Genomic DNA, 18,472 nt, shown 5'->3' with positions numbered 1-18,472 from the left:
TAGACTTACTAATATTAACTCAAAAGGCCTTTCCTCCACTGAATCCTGGATGCCCAATAACCACCACTAATAGCTCTGAACCCTAAAAAAATCCAAAATCATACTTTTCTCCCTTAAAAAACAAACACCATAAATAAGACCGAGTTCACCATCTTTTTTCTCAGTAAATCATTAATTGAAGTTGTTAGTCAAACAAAGTTCCTTGGAGTGACTAATGATGAACACATGGAATTCGATCTTCATATACAACATAATATTAGCAAAACACATTTCAAACTTGGAACCCTTTATAGAAATCACTTCCTAAGCCCATCCACAAGAATAACATTAGCCACAACATACCTGCTACCCTCTCTCTTCTACAGTGCCCCTCTGCTTATTAATATCCAAAGCTCCTTTAAACACAAACTAGAGATATGCTACAATAAAATCACCAAATTTGCAAGCAACTCCAAATACTCCACCCATCACTGCACTGCCCTCAAATCACTGAAATGGCTAGAACTAACAAACTATCTCTCCTACTTACAACTAATCACAGCTCAGAAAATTCTCTTCAAACCCCCGAGATTGTCTTGCCCTGAACTCAACATTCAACTACTACCTCCCAAACAGACCCCTTAGTTCAGGAGACCAAAAGCTCTTACAGGTCCACAAACCTAACCTCCCACCTGACCAGCTTCTTAACTCATTCTCAATAGCCAAGAACTAGAATGCTTTACCTCTATCTATCAGAACAACTCAAAATCCTTCCCATTTCAAAACTTCTCTACATAATCATCTTTCTTCATGCTGGAAGTGTACTTGCACCCCCCCCCCCCCGCCCTCAGAATATGTATCACTCCCTATTCTTTCATCATCATTGTTTTTGTAAGACAATACTACTCTACAGAGAAACACAACAAGCTATGTAGATGCTTACTTTATGCTGACTGCTTAAGATTGTACTAATGCTAACATCATATGTCCACTCTGGTCTTCTCAACAACTTGTATATACTTATTGCTTGTAACTTCCTTGTAATTTCTCTGTAATTTTCATTGTAATTTGCTTGTAATTGCCATTGTAATTTTTTTTTGTACTTCAACTTTGTCATCTTTAACTGATATATTTTGCACGGTAGAGCTTTTCTCCCTGGGCCTCTACTGAAAATGGGTACCTTTGGCCCAGTGGACTTTCCCAGTAAACAAAAAGCAAATAAATAAATAATACTGACTAGCCCATGCTGAGTTGTGTTGTTGAAGCCTGGCTAGCCCTGGAGTGCCATAATGCTATGCCAACACATATAACTACATAACTCTGGTTTACAAAGCAGTCCTCATTGCCATGACAGTACTGTTGCCAGAGTTCATGACAACATATACATCTGATTACCCAATAAGCACAATTCTGTCAAGTCCTCTGAATAAATGATACAATGTTGCCACTAGCATCTTCAAAGTAACATCTTCTATTGTTGTGAAGTTAGCCAGTCATTTATTATAGTATAACTGCCTATGAAGTCTTTTAAAGGCAGCTAAACAAAATGTGAGATTAATTTTTGCTGAGAGGTTATGATTTTGATTTAATGCAGAAAAGTAAATGAAGGGTTATGAATGAAAGAGCATATAAAGCCAAAACTAAGTTTGTTTGTTTGTTTATATGCTTATATGTCCGCATGTAAAACATGCTACCATTAATGGGAAGGAAAAGCTTACAAATCATTTTTATTTTCTTGATTTAATATAATAAACATAGCAGACATCTTTGTGAAAACAATTTATTAAAAATATATAGTCTTACGGTCCATTGGTGATGTAAGTAAAATTGTTTGAGAAAAAATTATATTCTATATAAAAATTCTAATAATGTAAATCAGCTCTTACATTATAAACAAAAGCACAGCCAGGTGAATAATGATACAGGAAATAATGGTCCAAAACCGTTATCCTACATAGGTTCATAGGTTCATAGGTTCATAGGTGTGTACTAGGCTAATGGCCCTGGAGCCTTTACAACCCTAGCCCATAGGATTACCCTGGCATCGTGCCACCCGACCTTAGTTCCCAGTGCCTCTGTCGAGGAGACCCACTGGAGTGATCCCCAAGGTGAATTTTCTATTTCCCATCCACTCATCAAGATTTTTCTTGAAGAGGGCCATTGAGGTGCTGTTTGACATGTATGGGAAGTCTATTCCATAGCATGGGCAGTCTCTGGGTTATGAACCTTTCCCTCCAGCATGTTCTGTTGATTGTGGTAATGAGGTTGAGGTCTCTGTAGCATATGGTGTAGAGGGATTGGGATTTCTTTAGATTAAGCATTTTTAATAGAGCTGGGTCAGACATGGCTTTGGAAGTCAAGCAGAGATCGCCTCTAAGTAGGTGATATGAGACAGAGAATAGCTGGAGTTTTTTGAATCTGTCCATATAGGACAAGTGTTTAAGGCCTGGGATCCTCTTTGTGAGGTTCTTTGCGGCCTCTCCAGTTGTTGCAGGTGTCTAGTGAGGTACATGCCAAATGGGCCATTGTACTCGATGATTGGCCTAATGAGGGAAGAGTAGCGGGAGACAATGACCTCTTTCTTCCTGGATGCAAAACCCTTAGTAATGAGATGTGCCACACAGAAGGACTTTCTGGCCAAAGTGGCAATGTGGTGGTCAAAAGAGAGGTTGCTGTCCACCTGTGTTCACAGATCTCTTATATCACCTTTTGTGTTCAGTGGACTACCATCCATGTGGTAATTCATGGGAACTGGGTTTTTCCCAAAGGGGATGAGCACACATTTTTTAGCATTGAGCTTAAGGCCATGGTTCTGACACCAGTCGTTGGTCTCAGTGAGGCCTTTCTGTAGGATGTCAGCATCACTTGGGGAGTTAATAATGGCTCCCAACTTGCAATCGTCTGTGAACTTTGTCACACAGAGTCCCTTCATGTTGGCCTGGACTTCTGATAAGTACATACCAAACAGGAGAGGATCCAGGACCAATCTCTGTGGGACTTCATTTGTGACCGGTCAGCAGTCTGACTTGGAGTCAGCTACTTCCACACTGTGAGTTCTATCTGTGAGCCAGTTTGCAACCCACTTAGTGATATAGGGGTCGATGCATAGCTTAGTGAGTTTTTCTATGATTCCTGAGTGGGGAATGGTATCAAAGGCCTTCGCCAGATCAAGGTAGGCTGTATGAACCACCTTGCCTTCATCCACAGCTCTGGTGACTGACTCAAAGAAGTCAACCAAGTTGAGCAGGCATGATCTACCCTTCACAAAACCAAACTGTGTGGGATCCAGAATTTGGAGATTCCCTATATCCTTGTTTATTAAGTCCATGATGATGTATTTCATAGCTTTGCATATCAGACTTGTCAGGCTAGTGGGGCGATAGTTCCCAAGGTCTGTAGTTGCTCCTCCTTTGTGGAGAGGGATGACTGTAGCAGGGCGCCATTCGGTAGAGACAAAGCCTGAGGTGAGGCTGTGACTGAACAGGGCACACAGGTGAGTTGCCAGTTCACTCTGTAGCTCATGTAGAACACAGCCAGGGATATTGTCAGGTCCCATAGGAGCTGTATTCTTGGCCTTGGACAGTGCTGTTTTACTCTGTGCTGCAGTAATACTGGGTGCCTGGCAATCTACTGGTATTGTGATTGGTCCTTTGGGAGAGTTATATTTTAAGTGTTTCAGCAACATGATGTAAAGGATTAAGGCTCTTATCTCCTGTAGTCAAGGTACATGGTTTGATCCTCATTAAGTTAATTAACTAACCTGTCCCCCTAACTATGGCATTACACACACACACATGTACACACACACACACACGTACGTACACACACACATACACACATGCACACACACACACAAACAAACACACACACACACACACACACACACACACACACACACACACACACACACACACCATACCTCTCAACCTGGAAACATCAAAAATCATCTGGACAAAGGCCCATGAAAGATAGGTATAAATCTGTACGCTGATTAACATAAAATTTGCATGCATAATTATGTAACCCCACCCACTCCAGTGGAATTGTGGAAAACCAACTTTCAAGCACAAACTGAAGAAAAGACAACCAAAATATAGCCCCCCACACACACGTACACACTAGCCATTAAGTAAAAGGAATCAAAACAGTAATGCCTGCTGAGCTAAGCATGCCTCTGCAGCTGTTAAGAAGCACACAGAGTAAAAAAATGAAAACAGCAGTTGCCGTGGAAAAGTAATGCCTGTAATCTAAGCACAGTTTCAGTTCACACACAAAAAGAAATCAAAACAGTTGCCATTCAAAAGTAATACCACAGTTTCTCCTGCCCAACAGAATGCATCTGCTACTGCCATTAGACACTAGCCATTAAGTGAAAGGTATCAAACAGTAATGCCTGCTGAGCTAAGCATGCCTCTGCAGCCGTTAAGTAAGCTGCTGTTTCTATCACACGCACATATCTCTTGCAGGCTGCAGCTGTTAAGAACAAGTTAAGCACAAAAGTTTATTTTGCCATTTCTCTCTAATTTAAATACAGTGCCTGAGGTCCTGAGTAAAGAAAGAAGCTGCCGTTTCTCTCGCATTTACATATCTCTGTTATGCCTGATATGTGCCGTTACACATACATGATCTGTACCCTGGTGCCCTATAGCTATTGAATCAATGTGTGCCTTTGTTTCTTGTGCTGCATTTAGGTGTTGCACAGACTGTATCAGCCATTTTCTGCATAACTGATTTGCACACTTCTGTAAAATGCTTATCACTGAAGCATCTTTACGAAGAAAAATAGGAATATTTTTCCAGAGAGAAGTTTCTGTGTATGGGATTACATAGGGAAGAGAAGATTCAAGTAGTTCAACATTCAATAATGCAGAAGGGAATTCTTTATCTGTATCTTGATGGCAGAAATGGTAGAGTCTACAGAGGTTCTTACTATATTATCAGTATAATGGATAAGCTTAGAAGGGCCACAGTGAGAGATCATAGGGCCTATATAAGCCTAGCCAAAAGGTACCCTGGCTTTCGCCACCCAAGAAAATTATTTTCCTGTGCCACTGTCTAGCAGAGCCACTGGCTGATCCCCAGGGTGAATTTCCTATCTCCCATCCAGTCATCAAGATTTTTCTTGAAGAGTGCTAATGAGGAGCTTTATTTGATATAGATGGGTAGTTTCTTCCAGATTATGGGAAGTCTCTGGGACAGGAATCTAGCCCTCCAGCATGTTCTGTTTATTGAGGTGACAAGGTTTAGGTCCCTAGAGTGTGTAGCTCAGAGGGATTGGGGTTTCTTTAAGTGGAGCATGTCCAAAAGCTCTGGGTTTGACATAGCTTTGTGTGTTAGGCAGAGATCGCCTCTGAGTAGGCGATATGTGATGGAGTAAAGCTGCAGTTTTTTGAGACTGTCTGCATAGGACATTTGTTTGAGGTTGGTAATCCTCTTTGTGAGGTATTTCTGTGGTCTTTCCAGTTGTTGTAGATGTCTTGTGAGGTACATACCAAAAGGGGCATTGTACTCTATAATGGGTCTAATGAGTGACGAGTAGAGGGGAACAATGACCTCTTTTTTCCTGGATGAGAAACCTTTTGTGATGAGGTGTGCCACGTAGAAGGATTTCCTGACTACTGCGGTGATGTGATTATCAAAGGAGAGACTTCTATCCACCTGTGTCCCAAGGTCTCATCACACTTTCAGTGTTAAGTAGATTACCGCCTATGTGGTAGTTCATTGGTACAGAGTTTTTACCCAAAGGGATGACAATGCACTTTTTGGCATTGAGCTTGAGGCCATGGCTTTGACACCAGGCATCTGTCTCAGTGAGGCCCTTTTGTAGGATGTCCACATCTTTTGGAGTTTTGATTATGGCTCCTAGTTTGCAGTCATCTGCGAACTTCATTAGCCAAAGACCTTCTGTGTTAGCCTGTACTTCAGAGAAGTAGATACCAAACAGGAGAGGACTCAGGACTGAACCCTGTGGTACTCCACTTGTCACTTGTCTGAAGTTGGATTTGGAGTTGGATCATACTACTAAAAGAACTGAAGAAGAGCAGAAACTTATGACCAGAGCCTTGAGGTGCTTCCAGTAGAACATTAAGTGCATGTAGCAGGATACCGTCCTACATCAGGGACTGATTACAGTCTGGTTACACTAAACCGAAGTTGGCCATATCAATTACTCAGAAATTACAGAGCAAAGCTTATGAATAACAAGATGGAGACCATTCTGAAGGATGTATTAGTGGAGATAAGGCAGGAAATGGCAATGCCTAGACTTTTAAATATCTTTCTCACTTGCCTTATGAACTTACCCTTTTATACTGTAATAGAATAAAACCTAAAAACCTCAAACCCCACCTCAAGAAATCTGTGTGCTTTGGGCCCACCTGAAGTCCAGGTAGTTCATACTGTCTTATTATTTACTTACTACATACTTGCAGAAAACTGATATCTGACATTTCTTTAAGCTTTGTCTCACACACACACACACACACACACACACACACACACACACACACACACACACACACACACACACACACACACATATACACACACACACACACACACACACACACACACACACACACACACACACACACACACACACAAGCCAGTGTTCAGATACCGCAAAATACAAGTGTCTTCCAATAACTTTATTGATACCTCAAAATACGAGTGCAGAAATAACTCAGTTCAAAATACGAGCGCAAAATCCATTCAAAATACGAGTGTCCTGGGCCAAAACTCCAATCCGTCATGCTGTTAAAATACTTGAAGCTAGTTTCCTTCTCCCGCTTGCAGAGCCATTCAAATCAAAAGCCGGAAATGCGTGCCGTTAGTTTCCTTCTCGCCCTTGCAGATCAAAAGCCAGAAATTTGTGCCTCTGAGCTCAATTCCAACAGGCTGACGGTGCTGACGTCATTGTGCATGTGATGATGTCAGCTCAAAAACGATAGTAAAAAATTTTTAAAAAACCTGGGGAAAAAATGCACACACACACACACACACACACACGCACACACACTCATCTCCTGCAGTATTCTAAATAAGCTCAGAGCTGGCTGTCCTTACAGAATTTTGTCAACATTCCTAACATTGATGTTTCTGAAGATATCCTGCAAGGTAATAATGCTGAGCTTGTGTTTATTTATGGATTTTTTCTAATTGTTTATAGTAAAGTGGGCCCCCCAAGCCAATATGGGCCCTTGGCAATAGCCTAGGTCACCTACCACTGGATCTGGCATTGTATAGCATCAGTGATGACTCCGGTATAATTCATAGGTTTATAGGTATGTACTAGGCTAATGTTAGGGCATTTTCAAGCTTAAACATGCTTTCTGAATCTCTGACAAGTTCTTGTACCCTTGGTAAGTATAAGCAGGGTCTTTACAGATGAAACATGTAGAAGCAGGGGCCTGGGAGATGATCCATTCACAGGCTGACAGTGTCCATTAGAGACATTGGTGCCAAACCAGCAATGAATTTCCTGTTCCCCATCCAAATGTTCAAGTTACACTTGAACTGGGTTAGTGAGAAGCTCTGATTCACATGGATGGGGAGCCTGTTCCAGAGAAGGGGTAGTCTTTGGGATACATACCTGTTTGATTGTATTGATTGGGAAAAGATCACTGAGAGAGTCTGACATTGTACCTGTGGTGGTATATTTGCTAGGGTTTGATAAAAGGATCCAGTCTATTAGAGAATTTGATCTCTTGCTATAATGTGTGGGGCTATTAATTAGTTGTGTAAAACCATACAAGTTTATGGTAGATGTAGGGAAGTTAGAGTTTACATCCAAACTATTATAGGTTCATAGGATTCTACTAGGCTAATGGCCATGAGGGCCTTTTTAAGCCTAACCATGCATCCCAAATCTCTGACAAGTTCGGGTACCCTTGATAAGTGTAATCAGGGGTTTGGGAGATGAAACATTTACAAGCAAGGGTCTGGGAGATGTACCATTTACAGGTTGCCTGTGTCCATTAGAGACATAGGTGCCAACCCAGGAATGAATTTCTTATTCCCCATCCAATTGTCCAAGTTACACTTGAATCATGTTAGTGAGGAACTCTGCTTCACATGGAAGGGGAGCCTGTTCCAGAGATAGGGCAGTCCTGGGATACGTAGCTGTCTCTCCAGAAGGTCCTATTTATATCACAGGCAAGGTTTAAGTCTTTAGAACAGCTAATTCTAGTGCTGTTTGTTTTACTGATATGCAGGAGGTCCTTCAGAGTGGGCTCTGACAATTACCTGTATGCCAGGCATAGATCTCCCCTCAACTCCCTGTAGGAGACAAAATACAGGTATATTGTCTAGGTCCATTGATGCAGTTTTATTGGCCTTAGAGAGAGAACATTAAGGACCTGTTCCCTAGTGATAGCAGGGGAGTTATATTTAATGGTATTTCCTGAGGGAAGGTTGAGTGGGAGGGAGGGGTAAAGTTGGAGTTGAATTTGTTGGCTAGTATGTTTGCTATATCTTCTGACTCGGTATAGGTGGGTCCATTTACAATAAGCTCTGCACACAATTGTGTATTGCCTTTGAGGCTGCAGACATAGCTAAAGAATACTTTGTGGTTTCCTTGGCCTGGGAGGCCAAATTTACCTCAAATTTGGCTTTGGTAGACTTTATTTGTCCTCTGAGTTGTTTGTTTAGTTTGATGAGGGTGCTTTTATCCTGTTAGGTGCTGTACCTCCTAATATTTACCATGATTTTCTTCCTCCTGTTATACAGCCTATTGATTTTGTGATTCCACCAGGGTGGCTTCTTTTTGAGTTAGTTCTGTACTTCCTCCTGGTGGATACAGCTGCGTCTATGCAGCTATTAACATGCTTGTACAGGGTTTCTGTGAACAGTTCTGCATAGACAGTAGTGTTTTCGGGCATTATGGGGGCTTCAAATTTTGCCAGGTTATTACTTAATAGCAGGAAGTTAGCCTTACAATAGTTCCTGAATATTCCAGGGTTGTCTGGGGGTCCAGGTTTTATTTTTACTTCAAAGGAGACCATTTTGTGATTTTACCAGATAACACATTATACTAGGGAGTGTGCAGCACTCTCCAATATTAGTGAGGACCATATCCAGTATGGTTGCACCCCTAGTTGGTGTATTGACAATCTGGCCCAATCATTTTGTGTTTACAAAATCCGGGAATCACTGTGTCTGTATGTTTGGTGTCGTACATGATTCCCAGTTAATGGTGGGGTAATTAAAGTAGACCAGGAATATGGTATTGGGTTGGATGGTGAGTGTTTCCAGTATGTTTAAATACATGGTATGGGTTTCCTGGGTCATAAAGGTGGACTTATAGCTTGCAAGATAGTGGTATGGGATTTTGCATATGGTGATTTGAACATGGAGCAGCTCAAGTGCATTGTCCTGTTTGACCAGCCTTGAGTTATATTTATTTTTGATGCAAATCAAGACTCCTCCATCTTTTAGTCCCTGTCTGTGTAGTAGCTGGTCTAAATGTGTGGAAGGCATTATAACCTTGCACTGTCAGTGTGCTCTCTGCAGCTTTGAGCCATGTCTTAGTGACCACACAGATGTCAGCATTCTCTAGGGTGAAGAGAGCTTCTAGGGAATGAAGTTTTTTATTTAGACTCCTAGCATTGAGCAGTAATACCTTTAGATTTTCTTGGTTTTGATTTGCACTGGCACAAGTACTTTTCAGTACGGATTGCCTAAAAAAGACACTATGGGGGAAGACAACGTTTTAGCTAATATTCAAAAGCCTAGAGGGGAGAGGTGCAGACCATCCCTGGCAAAGCAGTGTGGTCTGTTGGCCATCTCCTTTCATGCTGACAAATATTGCACCCCCTTAAAATGAGAATAGAAACTAAGACAATTATTAAAGTCATTTGTCTGTTATTCATATTGTGACATCATCCTTGGAGAAGGAAAAATGCTGCTCAGTGATACGTACCATTCCCGTCACCTGGTAGTATTTATTCTTGTGGAATTGTTATGGATATGCAATGCAGGATTCTTTCCAGTATAGTTGTACTGCTATATTGCAAGTTATATATACCTGCTCATTATCACTTCATTTGCATTAGCTTCTTTGAGGGCATCGTGCACTAGCATAAATGACCCATATGAACTGCGACTGAGCTGTGCTCATTTGCGGAGAGTGCAAACAGCATCTGTATAATGGCTATGCATGCCACCTACTGTTCTACACCTCTCTTCTAACAAATGCAAGCTTCTCTATTTATGCTGCAGCCTTTGTCTCCCCCTTTGCATTGTGTGGAGTTCATGATTGCACTAGCATTCCTCAGACATAACAGGCACAGAGTCTGTCCTGATTGGGACAGCCTATTCAGGAGTGTGGGAATCTGTCTGATTATAGATGAAAACCAATCGCTCAATCACCTGCACATGGCTTGGGCAGGAAATGTGCCAGGATGGATATTATACCTTACCAGATAGTCTTTCTCGGTCCCTCTCTTGGTCAAATTATTTTAAGGCTAGGGCACTTTTACCAACTCAAGCATATGAGTAATTCTCTGATTTGTTATAAGTTTATAGGTTCATAAGTTTATACTAGTCTAAAGACCACCAGGGTCTTTATAAGTCTAGCCACACAACCCAACCTAGTTTTGTCTCTAATTACCTTGAACACCTATATGGTGGGGTATGTAGTGAGGTAGTATTAGTTTACTTACCATCAACCTCTGTCCAAGAAAGACATGGGGGCCAAACTGGGGTGAATTTGCACTTTTCCAACCAATGATCAAGGTTTCATTGAATAGGGTCAGGGATGAAATCCACTTCATGTGGATGGGGAGCCTGTTCCATATGTGGGGATACTTTGAAATGCATATCAGTATCACCGGCATATTCTATTTATGTCGCAAGCAAAGTTCGGGTCCTTTGGATCTAGTGTTCCTGGTGCTGTATGTTTTGTAGATGTGCAAAAGACCCATCAGGGCCAGGTCCGAGGATGCTCTATATATCAGGCATAGATTGCCTCCAAGTAACTTGTAGGAGACTGATTTCCGAGATAGGCCCTTAAAGCGATCTGTGTAGGATTGGTTATTCATACCCTTATTAGTGTGAATCTCTGCTCTCTAATGCCTACATACTAGTTAGCCCTGTTTGCTACTGATTACTGTCTAGAGTTATCGGTCTGTATTATATACACCTGTAAAGTGGTTTAATTATATTTGAGTGTAAGTTCTTGTCACTGACTTGTATCTTGGAACATAACTGAAAAGGATCATTGAACCAGTTTATCTACATGGTTAACAAATGTAAAATAAATAAATAGATAAATAATACTGCAGTGGAACTGTTGACTAGGTGTTACACAAGTCCAGTAACACTACTGCATGTATATTTGTTCACTAGCTGTTACACATCATCATCTTCTTTCGGCTGTTCCCATTAGGGGTCGCCACAGTGGATCATCTGTTTCCATTTCTTCCTGTCCTCTGCATCTTGCTCTTTCACACCAACTGCCTGCATGTCCTCTCTCACCACATCCATAAACTTCATCTTAGGCCTTCCTCTTTTCCTCTTACCTGGCAGCTCTATCCTTAGCATCCTTTTCCCAATATACCCAGCATCCCTCCTCAGCACATGTCCAAACCAACACAATCTCGCCTCTCTTGCTTTGTCTCCAAACTGTCCAACCTGAGCTGACCCTCTAATATACTGATTCCTAATCCTGTCCATCCTAGTCACACCCAGTGCAAATCTTAACATCTTTAACTCTGCCACATCCAGCTTTGACTCCTGCCTTTTCGACAATGCTACCGTCTCCAACCCATATAACATAGCTGGTCTCACTAACCTCTTGTATACCTTCCCTTTCACTCTTGTTGGTACCCGTCTGTCACAAATCACTCCTGACACTCTTCTCCACCCATTCCACCCTGCCTGTATTCTCTTCTTCACCTCTCTTCCACACTCACCATTACTCTGAACTGTTGATCCCAAGTACTTAAACTCATCCACCTTTACCAACTCACTGCATCATCACCATTCCTCTACCCTCCCTCTCATTTACACACATATATTCTGTTTTAGCCCTGCTGACCTTCATTCCTCTCCTCTCTAAAGCATATCTCCACCTCTCCAGGGTCTCCTCAACCTGGTCCCTACTCTCACTACATATCACAATGTCATCTGCAAACATCATAGTCCATGGGGCCTCCTGTCTAATCTCATCTGTCAACCTGTCCATCACCACTGCAAATAAGAAAGGGCTCAGAGCTGATCCTTGATGTAATCCCACCTCCACCTTAAATGTATCTGTCACTCCCACCGCAGTCCTCACCAATGTCACACTACCTTTGTACATATCCTGTACCACTCTTACATACTTCTCTGTCACTCCCGACTTCCTCATACAATACCACAACTCCTCTCTAGGCACCCTGTCATATGCTTTCTCTAAGTCCACAAAGACACAATGCAACTCCTTCTGACCTTCTCTGTATTTCTCCAACAGCACTCTCAGAGCAAATATTGCATCTGTAGTGCTCTTTCCTGGCATGAAACCATACTGCTGATCACTAATCATCACCTCCCTTCTTAACCTAGCTTCCACTACTCTTTCCCATAACTTCAAACTGTGACTGATCAATTTTATCCTTCTGTAGTTACTGCAGCTCTGCACATCACCCTTATTCTTAAAGATAGGTACCAAAACACTTTTTCTCCACTCCTCAGGCATCCTCTGACTTTCCAAAATGTCACTAAACAACCTGGTTAAAAATTCCACTGCCACTTCTCCTAAGCACCTCCATGCTTCCACTGGTATGTAATCTGGGCCAACAGCCTTTCCATTCGTCATCCTCTTCATAGCTGTCCTTACTTCCTCCTTGCTAATCTGCTTCACTTCTTGATTCACTATCCCCACATCATCCAACCTTCTCTCTCTCTCATTCTCTTCATTCATCAGCCCTTCAAAGTACTCTTTCCATCTACTCAACACACTCTCCTCACTTATGAGAATGTTTCCCTCACTGTCCTTTATCACCCTTACCTGCTGCACATCTTTCCCAGCTCTGTCCCTCTGTCTAGCCAATTGGTACAGGTCCTTTTCTCCCTCTTTAGTGTCCAATCTCTCATACAACTCTCTATATGCCTTATCCTTAGCCTTCGCCACCTCTCTTTGCCATGTGCCTCATCTCCTTATACTCATGTCTACTTTCTTCATCTCTTTGACAATCCCACTTCTTCTTCACCAGCCTCTTCCTCTGTATACTCTCCTGTACTTCCTCATTCCACCACCATGTCTCCTTGTCCTCCTTCCTCTGTCCAGATGTCACACCAAGCACCTTCCTAGCAGTCTCCCTTACTAGCTCTGCTGTAGTTACCCAGCTATTCTGTAACTCTTCATTGCCTCCCAGTGCCTGTCTTAACTCTTCCCTGAACTCCACCTCACAATCACCCTTTTTTAACTTCCACCATTTAATCCATGGCACTGCTTTCACACTCCTCCTCTGCTTCTTGATCACCAACATCATCCTGCAGACCACCATTCTATGCTGCTTAACTACACTTTCCCCAGTCACCACTTTACAGTCTCCAATCTCGTTCAGACTGGCCCTCCTACATAGGATATAATTCACCTGTGTGCATCTTTCTCCACTCTTGTACATCACCCTATGCTCCTCCCTCTTCTTAAAATACGTATTCATCACAGCCATGTCCATCCTTTTCGTAAAATCCACAATCCTCTGACCTTCTGCATTCCTCTCCTTAACAGCATACCTACCCATCACTTCCTCATCCCCTCTGTTCACTTCAACAACATGCCCATTGAAGTCTGCTCCAATCACTAGTCTCTCACCCCTGGGTACACTCACCACCACTTCATCCAACTCACTCCAGAATTTTTCTTTCTCATCCATCGCACACCCAACCTGTGGAGCATATGCACTAACAACATTTATCATTACACCATCAGTTTCAAGCTTCATAAACATCACTCTATCAGACACTCTCTTCACCTCCAAAACACTCTTGGCATACTGTTCCATTAGGATAACCCCTACCCCATTTCTTCTGCCATCCACACCATGATAAAACAATTTGAACCCGCCTCCTATACACTTGGCCTTACTTCCCTTCCATCTGGTCTCTTGCATGCACAATATATCAACCTTCCTTCTCTCCATCATATCAGCTAGCTCTCTCCCTATACCAGTCATACTGCCAACATTCAAAGTTCTTACCCTCAATACTACACTCCTAACCTTCCTCCTCTCTTCCTGCCTTCAGGCATGCCTTCCCCCTCCTCTTCTTCTTTGGCCAACAGTAGCCCAATTTCCGCCAGCACCCTGTTGGCTAACAGTACTGGTGGCGGTCGTTGTTAACCCGGGCTTCGACCGATCCGGTATGTAATTATGAAAAGTTCTCCGCATCAGTAATTTTTGGCAGAAGTTTTATGCCGGATGCCCTTCCTGACGCAACCCCATTTATCCGGGCTTGGGACCGGCACAAAGAAATGCACTGGCTTGTGCATCCCCAGTGGCTGGGTTACTAGCTGTTACACAATACTATATTATTGTTGTATGTAGCATTGTTGACTTCATATTATACCAGACTTAATATTGCTGTTTGTGGCATTACTGATGGCATGTTACATCAGTCTGGCGGTACAATTGTATTGCAACAGACTGTACACTGTCATATGAAGCATTGTTGACCAGATTATATACACAGTCCTGTACTACTGATGTATGTAGCATTACTGACTATCATTTATGAGATATAAGAACTTATATAAGTCATACATACTTTCTGAACGCGATTTAAGCAAAAAAAATGTCAGGATGCAGGAAGCATTTTTTTACCTAAGCCATCAGGAATCTGGGCCTGAAGGAGCCAGTGCCACTTTAGGGCTCACAGGACTAACAATCGGTTCATCAGCCTCATCTCAGATATAGTTAGTGCAATACATTATCATTAATTATCCATGATTGGCTAATATTGGTGCGATTACATTTAGAATTGTTAAATGGCCACATTTAGCTAACAAACCATCCTAGTGGTAGTACTGTTGCATTCACATTCATATTGGCTAGTGTACCATCCTAATGGTAGCACTGTTCCTGTAGTATTGCTAAATTCCCCTAACTGCAATACTGAAACTTGTAGCACTAATTGTGGCCAGGTTTTGTGACTGTAGAACTTTTAATGTTGATGTCCCACTGATGAAGTAGCAGTATGTCCATTGTTCATATCGCTGCCGTTATAGCTAGTCTTTATCCAAGGATAGGGGAGTATAGCCATACTTGTCCATATAATAATAACAATCTATTTCCTTATCAATTAAGGACATTACTAGAGTTTTGTCATTCTGGCAGTATAGGGTTGGGAGGGTGGCCTAATGGTTAAGGTGTTTGCCTTACAAACACAAGGTACAGGGTTTGAGTCTCACAAGGGATAATTGGCTAGGCTTAAAATGACTCGCAAGGGCAACTAGCCTAGTACTAATCTATAATTCTTAAATAATTTACAGCTGGCTGTTTTTAAGAGCTTCCTATCACAGAGGTTTAAGATTGCAGGTTCTTAATGAGTTTCATCCTGCAATCTGGGTTTAATTACTTCAGTCTCCACTTGAATACTGTACAAGTCTGAGCAAGTCGGTTAAGGAGATAATTCTCCTAGGTCACCACTAAAAAGTGGTATTTGCATTTATTGGGTTCAAACCAGTAAGCAAATTAATTAAAACAAGCTACATTTCTGTTTAGCACAGGGCAGTTCGTATGTTAGGTTGACTTTTTTCTAGCCCAGAGCTAATAATTTCTCTCTCTCATTAGGCCACGAACATGAGGAGAAACACACAGAGACTTTTCAAGTTGGCTTTTCATTGCGGACCAACTATATGTATGCTAAGATAAAGCAAAGTCTGCCACATGAGGTGTTTGCTTTCACCATCTGCATGCAACTGAGATCAAGCAGCTCTCCTGGTGTGGGCACCCCATTTTCATATTCTGTTCCTGGACAAGCCAACGAGTTGGTGCTGATGGAATGGGGGATGAAGCCTATGGAACTTCTCATCAATGACAAGGTAAGGACAGCAATAACACCCTCCATCTAATGAGCATTATGGTACATGTAAACTATTGAGTGCGAAGCCTTTAAATATTCATTTGTTTAAACTTCATACAATAAGGTGCAGTAAAATTCAGATCAACACCCATAAAACATCCCAATGTACTTCATGACATTTGCTCTGTGTATGCCTGCCCTTCTTATAACTAGCTGCCCTTGTCATTCTTACTACTTGAAGTTTTTGGTAGTCGGAATCTAAAATGTTTCAATGGAGCCGTACAAAATAAATGCAGCAGTAAAAAAACAAGCAGATTCATTGTGGTGAACCTTGTCAGATAATGATATCAGTAAATAAAAAATAATAATATATTAAAGAAACGGCATTAGCTATTATTATAAATCAAAAAGATCAAGTAAAAAAAATCCAAAAGCACGATTACCTCATTAAATCATTTATATCATAAACCAATAGATTTTGCATTCAGAATCAAAGACTGGGATATGACTCAAAATGTTTATATTTCTATTTAATACTTCTGACATACATTCTGAAAATATTATTGTAATATTTATTTATTTATTTTAAAGCAGAACTTCAAAAAGGAAGTGACAAAGGTAATATGCACTGATGGTGATTTGTAACTAAAGTGGCAAATAATTCATTAATTATCTCTCCTTAGCCTGTGTCATTCTCAACCTCCCTAATCCTAGTAGCAAACTTCAGTCATATCCCACCCCACCCCACCCACATGTTCCCTAAATCTTGCCTTCTTGCAAAGGCCAATGTATTTTTCTCCTCCTGCACATATTTTCCTTTATGCCTTTTTAATTTAATATTTTGGTGACACTGATTGTCTACTGACCTTCACTCACTTTTCCAATAAACTAAGTCTCCCAAAGTTGGAGTAGGCTATTGTTGCTCGTCCCTCTCTAACACAGATGACAAGCAGGCGGGGTATTTTGTTTAGATGCTTTAATACATAGAAACACATCAGCATCATAAAATATAAACGAACTGGTTAACAGACAGACTTTACATACATGCTTACATCTCAACAGCTTACTACAAAAATGGCAGTCCAACTCACACATGCTCAGTATTATACACTTGTACAACCCCCTGGATAGCTTCTTAAAGATACATACGCACACACATTGATCAACATCCTCCCTCTTAAAAAGATTGCCCTTATTAAAAAATAATATTAGAGTTAGGCATGCATTATTATAGACATTAGAAATAAAACACAATGTTCATGTCTAATTTACCATGTATCTGTTACATGGTCTGGAAATGTGACCGGATCTTGTAACATGACCTGAATTTAGCAACAGGGACAGTCTTCAGTTAACAACTGATATCAGGAACTTCCAGATTCATCACAGGAATGGGAATATTCTCTGGAACTTCATCTGGAACTGGAACACTGGATAACTCACTCTGAGATAAAGAGTCTTTCTCACAAGGCTATGTGCTGTGGTATAGGCTTGGACACTGGCATCAAATGTTTCCGAATTCACCTGATTCCACAATGTATGATCTCGGCTCTGGGCAACTACTCTTCAGGACTCCAATCCGATCATAACCTTCGGACGTTTTCATCCTTACCACTACTCCTTCTCGTAATGGATTGAGTAGTTTGCTGGTTTTATCGTAGTAGGACTTCTGGGTTAAACGCTTCTTCAACAGATTGGTTTTCACTGACCTGTTGTTCTTGACACATGAAACCAACAATTGACTACTGATTGGTAATGCGGTTCTGGTTTGTCTCAACAGAAGTCTCTGAGCAGGTGAACCAAGATGTTTATCATGAGTAATACTTCTGAGATTCAAGAGATTCAGGAAAACATCACTATGGTCTCCTCTTGACGTCTCTAGTAACTGTTTTGCATTTTGAGCTGCATGTTCTGCCAAACCATTGGACTGCAGGCACTCAGGGCTACTCGTTACAGAAGTAAAGTCCCGTTCTTCAGCAAATCTTTTTAACTGTTGGCTTGTAAACTGCGTGCCATTGTTAGAAATAACTTTGTGCAGACTACCATGGACTGCAAAATGACACTTCATCTTAGTAATGACAGTACTGGATGTTATGTTGGGAAGTAGGTCAATCTCAAACCAACTGGAATAAGAGTCTACTAACACCAAATAATGTTGACCATTCCACTCAAAAATGTCAGTGGCTACTTTTGACCAAGGTAATTCAGGAATCTTGTTTAGATGAAGTGGTTCCTTCAGCTGATGTGACTTAGTACTATTACACAAGCTAAACGTGCTCTCTCAATGTCTTGTGACATAGAAGGCTAAAATACTAGTCCTCTCACCCTTCTTGTGGTAGACCCAGTTCCTGGATGACCAAGATGCAAGATAGTAATGTGCTCTTATTGCAAGGACTTTGGAATTATTACTTTCAGACCTTTCATAATGATAACCTTTGTCAGACAAAATCTCATCTCTATATGGAAAACAAAGTTGCACTTCTTGAGG

General features: G+C 41.4%; 1 protein-coding gene across 1 annotated transcript in view; it reads left to right on the top strand.

Moving 5' to 3' along the window:
- Window positions 1-18,472, top strand: part of LOC122815256 (neuronal pentraxin-1-like) — a 101,243-nt gene that overhangs the window by 31,929 nt on the left and 50,842 nt on the right. Inside the window, exon 3 of the mRNA XM_044087607.1 lies at window positions 15,753-16,003. Within this exon, the coding sequence (XP_043943542.1) occupies window positions 15,753-16,003 (251 nt within the window). The remainder of the gene's footprint in view (window positions 1-15,752; window positions 16,004-18,472) is intronic.

This window comes from Protopterus annectens, chromosome 1.part1, assembly GCF_019279795.1.
Source record: "Protopterus annectens isolate FY-2018-M chromosome 1.part1, PAN1.0, whole genome shotgun sequence".
NCBI lineage: Eukaryota > Metazoa > Chordata > Ceratodontiformes > Protopteridae > Protopterus > Protopterus annectens.
This window is presented reverse-complemented; position numbering and strand designations above follow the sequence as displayed.